General features: G+C 38.1%; 1 protein-coding gene across 1 annotated transcript; it reads right to left on the bottom strand.

The window, feature by feature from the left end:
- Positions 1-703: 703 nt before the first annotated feature.
- GEMIN8 (gem (nuclear organelle) associated protein 8) lies at positions 704-1,124 on the bottom strand (the record flags this gene model as incomplete). The annotated part of the gene is made up of 1 exon (XM_010010616.1): positions 704-1,124. A coding segment is annotated over exon 1 (361 nt), but the record flags the coding sequence as incomplete, so codon positions are not given.
- Positions 1,125-8,014: the final 6,890 nt, after the last annotated feature.

The following is an 8,014-nucleotide window of genomic DNA, read 5'->3' as shown; positions in this document are numbered from 1 at the left end:
GTATATGCAGTAATGTGTCAATAAAGTACTGCATAATTTTTACTTCTTTTAAGGACTTCATAGAAACAAAGATGACCAATACCTCTGAGGATTAAGACCTGAGAAAAATCTTAAGTCCTTGGCTTACATTCCCTGCTTAAGGACTTGGGTCCAGATCAAGATGTAAAACAAAGAAAAACTTGTGGTATAGTACAGAATAAACAGTACCCTAGGGATGCAGGGGGAGAAGAAAAAGGTCATGAAATTTTACTGTTGGGTTAGCCAAAGAATAACAAACAAAATGGATGCTCTATGTTATAAAATACATTGTGGTTTTACTCCAGGGTTAAAAGATGTAGTAAAGCACTTCCTTTGGATTCCTCTCTCAAACATATAGCATGTTAACTAGATTTAACCATAAAAATTCTGGAGTTTTTTCCTTCAGTGCTGAAGACGAGTATCTTCTGAACATGTTACTCTCCTCTTCGCAGTCATAATTTTCTCTCCCTTGCACCAGAAAACCTTCAAACATTTTCTGAGACTTATTTGTAATGCATGGTACTTAAGTGCACCCATCAGTTTTCCCTACTTCTTTCTCTTTGGATTGCTCCATTGCAGTACCCATTTCTGTGAATTCTTACAAAACCTGTAAATGCTGAAGCCATCCATCATTCAGTGTTATGGCCTCCAAGAACCAGAAAACATAGAACAACCATTGACTTACGCAGTTCTTCCCGGTGTGCCTCTGTCTGTGCAAAAAACTGGCGAAGCTCCTCTGTGATCTCCATGTTACTCAAGTCATACTCTATCTCCCCTTCAGACTCAGAGTCCTCCTCCATTTCAGAGTGCCCATCAGCATCCTCCCTCTCTTGGTGGGCATCTGCGTATTGCTGAGCTCCCCTCTGGTACGGAGCTCTGCCACTTGGGCTGTAGCTGGAAGAATAGCTTTGCGTATGTGGGAGATCATTCCCATCCCAATCTGAGTAGCGACTACTTGGAAAGGCTGCAGGAGGATGCCACGGTAGGTGATAAAAGGACTCCATGGCTTTCCTGTAGGCTCTCTGGTGTCTACGCATCCAGCGCATGGCTAAGTCATAGTGCTTCCAGTATTTTGCGTACACTTGCTGAGAATACCATGGCTCAGTGTCTTCCTGTGGCCAAAACATGGGGGAGAAGGAAAGAGCACCAAAAACAAAGAAAACAAATAGTAAATGAGGGGAGAAAACACTGTAAATGCAAGTGCAGTCTGCCTTTCAATCAATAATCATCCTTTTCCTATGGTAAACCACATAGATCTGAAAGAGGACAAGTACTAACACAGTACAACTGCACTACACTTCATTACTATCACAGGAGACTGGTTTTGCATCAACACAACTACCAGTGAAGAATTAGCAACAGAAAGTTGTAGTCTCCAGAAGGTATTTTCCAAGTGTTTGTGCTACTACAGTGGGAATCGGTTCTTTTCAGAAGATATGCTGTGTGGACATATTCCACAGTTCCTTAGCTGCTCATGTGATTTGTAAGAACTGAATCATTCCAAGGTGTATGTATTACAACCTACACCTGATTTCCAAATCCGCAGACAGAAAACACAAGAGATTAAAATTCCTCCATATTAAACAAAAGCATTCATTTTATCCAGAAACATATTTCCTCCATCTGCCTGCCAAAAAAGTTTCTCAGAAAAGGTCAAATGGCAATTCAGCCAAGCTCATATATCCATCATGGCCTCGATCAAAAACAAGACTGTATTTAGCCAAGTGAAAGCTGCCAGTAAATCTCCCTTTTGTACTCATCAGCAACCAACGTATGGGAAGGGGTAACAAAGTACCACTGATAAAGTACATGGAAAAATGGTTCTATAGAATGAAGCATACTGTAACACACCTTCTCCTGTCTTCCAGCTAATCTTAGTTTTCCTGGAAAAAAAAAAAAGTTTCATGCTGTTCAGATTTCACCAGTGACTACAAAGCCCCACAGTCCCTCTAGCATTAAGCCCCCTTTGTAAAGGCCATTTCATCTCCATCCTCATCCTACTTTCAAAATGAGGGGATAATAAAGTATGTTAAAAGAAAGCCATAAAGTAAACTAGAGCCTAGAACAAGTATAATAAACTTTGTTTTTATTTTCCCTCGCCTCTTAATTTCCATAGAAAATCTTTTATCTGGGCCAAACCAGAATGCCTGTACTTTAAATTGGAAGAATTTTAATTAAGCCATGCTTTGGCAAACACTCAAAACAATGGCATGATTAGCTGAGGTTTTCAGAGATGAATGTGATATTTACAGTCCTTTATTTGTTTAGTTGGAGTTTTTTGTTTGGCCTTTTTTTAAAAAAAAGGCATACAAGACAAAAATCTTTCTTTAAGTGTGTTTTCCTGAGCTGCACTGGCACCATTCTGTAGCCTTAAAAGAATAATTTGCTTGGAAAAAATAATTCCAAAACAAAACTCCCTAAGAAATACCTTCCATTTAATGCCAACAATTTCAAGAGAGGTTAATTTCATTTACTTACGTTTATTTTCACTTTCTGGTTCTCAGGCAATAATGCAAATGCTAGAGAATTTGGAATAATAATTGGAATTTTCATGTTTCCCCTCTTTCCGCAAAATTTAGCTCATTATCCCATAAGAGATGTATAAATACAATCTCTTTTTAAGGTCACTGGGAGGCACTCTCAGAAACAAAATAGCTCAGGCTAATAGAGTCCACAGAGAAAACACACGACAACAAACTTGTATTCTTTAGGTATTTCTGATCAAAAATTGCACCCTGTTTGTGAAGGGCTGTGGGACTCAGCTACATGATTTAAAACTCCGGACAAATTATTTTTCCTGAAAAACAACAATTCATGGAGGTGAAACTTTATTCTGATTCTCCTCTTAGTTTAACATTACACTGCTACAAGACCATGTTTTTCAGAATATTTATTCCTAACATAAGTGGGTGCAAGAAAAGCATCTGCCTTCCATATGGAATTTCTTCATTCTTAATCATTCAGCCACCTAAAAGCTAGGAAGAACAATGTTTTATTTACTGTTCGTGCTTTGCTTAAGAATGCCACACTGATTCCTCCTCCTTCAGCAGTCAGACAGTGTCCTGTTGTCAAATCTGATACATTCGCAGGTTACTTTTGGAACATTCTGTCTATTTTTCCCACTACTTAAGAAAACAGTTTTTGAAACATCATGAAGCTTGACAAAAGCAGGTATCTCCTACATTCTCTGTATTTCCAAAGAAGACAACACATTCTTTTAAATACCAAAAATTATCTTCAGTTCTTTAAAAATGTTTCTAAAAAGGGCCTTCATGACTTTACTGAAAGCTCTGGAATCCAGCTGGCTGATCTGTCTAGCTGACTAGCTCCAGTTGTTAATTTAAGGGAAAAGAAGACAAAAAGCCAGTTCATGTAGACAGAATTGTGATGCTGGTGCCCGTCCAACTACTTTTTATGGCTTTTTTGTTGCAAGTGACCCTTGAAATCCCTTTTACATTTGAATTTTAAAAATACATCTGTTAAAAAAGAAATTACAGAAATGTTTTACATTGGGGTGGAAAAGGGAAAGGAACATTTTGAAGCCTAACTTAGTTCTGTGTCTGTGCTTTTTCAGCTGCTGAATAAATGGAAATAAGAGATTTCCTCAAGGAAACAAAAGCTATAAATCTAAGGCAAATGATCAGAGTCCTCTGTTATTTTCCTCTTATGTCTCTAGAGTCTTCCCAGGAGTAGACAAATCATTCACTGTTACATTCTGAATTCTATTTCCAGCGCAATTTAGCTACTTTCACATCTAATTTTTACATGTCTGCACTGACAGTTCAGTAAGTGTTTATACGCATTTTGTATATAAAAAGTGACTAAGTTCTTACACAGAAACCCATGCAGACCACTTACCATCTCTTGCAGAGTTTGTTCTGCTGATCAAGGTGAACTAGAGAAGAAAACAGTAACTTTTAAATTCATGAAAATATATGTATTAAAACTGTCACAAGCATTGAATATATTTTTGTTAAACTTGGATACTATGGCCTACAGCTATTAAATATCTCTTCTCTGTTGTGGCTAGTTGAAGTCTCTTATTTATAGTTTTTGACTAGCACCAGTAAAAATCCCAGATCTTAAAATTCCCCATTATAAGAAGGTGAAAAGGGAACCTTCTATACAATGCAGCCTAAAATGCTGGGACTGAATGCTTCCCTCCCCCCCGCCCACTACCCTTTTCTATTTTCTCACGCACTTTATACTTTTACAACCTTTATTTTCCAAATGCCAAACAAAAATCATAAACTTTAACAAAATGCACTGGTCCCACTTTTTAGTGATGTCTGCTCAGGGACATCTATAAAAGAAGCAATTAGCATAAAATGATTAAAACAAGCTGAAACCAGGACATCATCTTGCCTCTATTCAATCTGTGGTGCACTTATAACCACATACACTTCCTTCTTTCACTTAAGCTCTCTTCTTGGAAAGGGAAGAGATGGAAAACAAGCTATCTATAACCACCAGGCAGAATTTATAATTACCATCATTTTCAGTGTGATTTACCAACAGGAATCACTGAAAATCTAAATCCCCTCCCTACATTGTTAGCTGCTTCATCCACATATTTCTCCTGACACTCTCAGTCTTGATTTGAACTTTATGTTAGGTGAGTGACAGTGAAAGGTAATAGAAATTCAGTATACTAAACTTCCAGTGCTACCCCTAAGCCACGGTCAAATACAATTCCCAGCAACACTGGAATATAGCCAAGACACCACTTACAACCGTTGCAGATTTATACCAGCTTAAAACTAGGATTTTTCAAAATGCATATGAATACAGTATATACACCTGTTGTGTTCTGCCTGAACTGATTAAACAGCAACTGTCTCTAAGACAAGCCATGCTGCTCGAAAGGAGAATGAGGATGGGCCACATTCAAAGAAAACGCAAATCATGCTGCTCCTCCAAAAGCAAATTATTATCCTTTGCAAAGCCTACACTGTGCTCAAACCCATAAACCCTTGGTCACACCAACCTATCTACAAGAAAGCCTACATACGTGAGCAGTCCCCTTACAATCAATGGGATGACTCGTGCAAGCTAAGGATTGCAGAATCAGGCATTAGGCAACCAAAGTGTGTGTATTCACTGTATTCTCTCCTGCCTGCTTGGAGGAAGAAGAAAACCTACCACTGAGGTCACTGTAAAACACTGTGGTGACTTGTAACACTTGAAACACACACATACATAAAAGACTCTTGTAATACCCCTCCTTGTTCATTTCAAACATCTCATTTCCCATGCTAGGCCTCTTTAAAACTTCTCTCCACTCCCATGACATACACGTACACTTTTTGTCCCTTCCCTATATACATCTGGATACTGTCAAGGTTGTCATAATGTCTTTTTCCTCCTACTTAATAACCTAAGTCCATGGTAGCTGATTCTTCCATTTCCCACTTTAGAAAAAGTATGTGTATTTTATTTTCCTGTTCACTTATAATTCCTACCTGAGAAAAGATTCTTTGAACCAGCTTCAGCATAAACAGAAATCAGGTTTGAAGCTTAATATAAAAACACTTTTTAAAGTGGTGAATTCTGATACTTTATTATTAATACCTGGTCTCTAAAGGGAAAGGAGGGGAAAATCTGGCAAAACTATTCAACTATATTAGTTTACCAAATATGAAAAACCTGTTTTGTCAAACACAGAAACATTAATTATTTTAATAAATTATTTATGAAACATTAGACTACAAACATAAAGCAGAGCATAACAATGTTGCAAGCTGGGACACTAAATTTTCAGCTGAATTACTCTTCCAAAACAAACTACATAAAACATGAAGCATGACAAGAAGCAGAAAATGTGATAATTTTACTCCTGTGATTTATACTTAAAAAAATAAAATATGTAACCAACTGAATATTTGAGACTCTTCATCAAATGTAAGATTTAAAATGATGAAGAGATTTGTTTGCATATGCTAACCATTAATGATGGAAAAGTTATTTTTTAAACTAAATTTTATTACTTCCTTTTCTCAGTTTTAAAATATTTCCTCACTGATAATTAAATAGGGATGTACTCCCATCAAAATGTGCCCGTCTCCTTACCAACTTGAGGCAAGTAAGCATTACTGAAAAAAAATAAATCTGATCGAAGTAACGACAGCACTTAATCCCACAGTGAGTCAAAAGAAGTTGAGGCAATGTCTGTCATATTGTGAAACACAACCACGAAACATTGTTTTTATAACTTGGCAATATAATTCATATTCTGGGAGCAAAGCCCTCTTGTGGTGTGTTGGATATAGTGCTGTCACTTGGCTGCCGTACTGGAAGGCGACAGGTACAGCCAGAAACACCAACGCGGGATGAAGGAGAGTTTGGCTATTCAGAACACCAATGTGAACAAGATACACCTGTTGCACAGTGTTAAAGTAAAAATATAAGATGTTATTAAACAAAGGTGAAACTTCAATAAATTCAGCAGCTTTCAACAAACAACTACAAAAAAAAAATTTTATAAACCTTTCCTGGAAAACAAAATATGTTTAAATCAGAAACACCCAAAAGAACAGACAGCTGATCACATCCTTTCCCCACTGCTCCTTTTTTGCCTGCTTCTTCAGCCTGTGAGAAGTGCCTTCATCAGTCAGGCCAGAGATGTCCCTAACTCAGTACACAGTTTCTGCCAAAGGGATTAGAGATGTTCAGTAAAATATAACACTTGAGGACACATACAGGAATTACTTTTCCAGGTACATTTGCCCCAGTTTCAGCAAGTGGCAGCTGACATACTTTTTTCAGCTCCAAACTGGTTTTGGCATTTAAAGCCAGACTGTCATTTTTCTGAACCTATGAATACTAAGTGTTTCGACAACATCCATCAGAGTAAGTTTCACAATTTAAGGTGTTAAACATCAATGTACGGTCTATTTTTAAACTCACCCTACTACATAGTCTTTAAAAATATCTGAAGAATTCAGCAAGCAAAACATGCCATATCACAACACCTATAGTGTGCAACTGCCTACAAACACCTATTTCATTTTATATTTCTAATGCTTACTCTTGGTGCAGAATTACCACCAGAAATGGGAAATATCTGGAAAGTGTTTTGACACTCTGTGCTTCAGATTAATACTGTGCATTGCTGGCATATGATGTTAACTTTAATACTGAAGTGCCCTACTTAGTCACAAAGATAAGCCTGTGATTGCTGAGACAGTCAGCAGTACAAGTTATTTCTCTAAATTCTTAACACTATACACTGCATTCTTGTTTGTGAATGGCTCTAAGTGCAAGACCTGTCCAGCACCTAGAATACAGTTATGGCTGCTCATTATCTGAACAGAAGAATTAGTTGACCTATGAAGACCTACCTATCACTACGATGTCTTCACAGCAGTGTCCTTACACCAGTAGTAACAATTCCTGTGAATGGAAGGGAAACTACACATAAGACAAAACTATATTAATTGCAGGGACAATCCACATTTAACCACTAGACCTGTGACCAAAGCATGCAGACCAATCTCTACCATACGCATTATGGCTCTTTTGACCTGAGCAGAAATGAGAGAGCATAGTCCTCTGCTGCTCCCTAAAAGAGGGTTTTTCTTCTCTGAGATCCAGGACACAAACCCAAAAGCTAACTGGGCCAAAAGTGAGATCAAAAGCAAACTGCTAAGAGCTGCAAAATTATCAGTAGCCTCAATTAGCTTATGTTTCATATATGGCTTGGCAGTTTAGCCATAAACGAGGAAGAGGATGAAACTTCTACGCTATCGCTTTTGAAGGCAAAATTCATTTCCTGATCTCACAGATGCCACACAGACTCTGGTCAGTGACTTTACAGATCACAAAACACATGAGCAGCTCCTGCCTCTGCCAAATAGGACAAACAGACGTAAAGACTGACAGGAAAACAAACCCTTAAGCGCCAACTCACGCCGGCCCCAACCCCCAGCACAGAGAGCAACCCCTCTCGCCTGAGCCCTGCACCCCGCCTCAGGCCGGAGGCCAGCATTTTGCAGAT

This window comes from Nestor notabilis, unplaced genomic scaffold (assembly GCF_000696875.1).
Source record: "Nestor notabilis isolate BGI_N333 unplaced genomic scaffold, ASM69687v1 Scaffold36762, whole genome shotgun sequence".
NCBI classification, from domain to species: domain Eukaryota; kingdom Metazoa; phylum Chordata; class Aves; order Psittaciformes; family Psittacidae; genus Nestor; species Nestor notabilis.
Note: the sequence above shows the minus strand (reverse complement) of the source record. Positions and strands in the feature narration are given on the sequence as shown.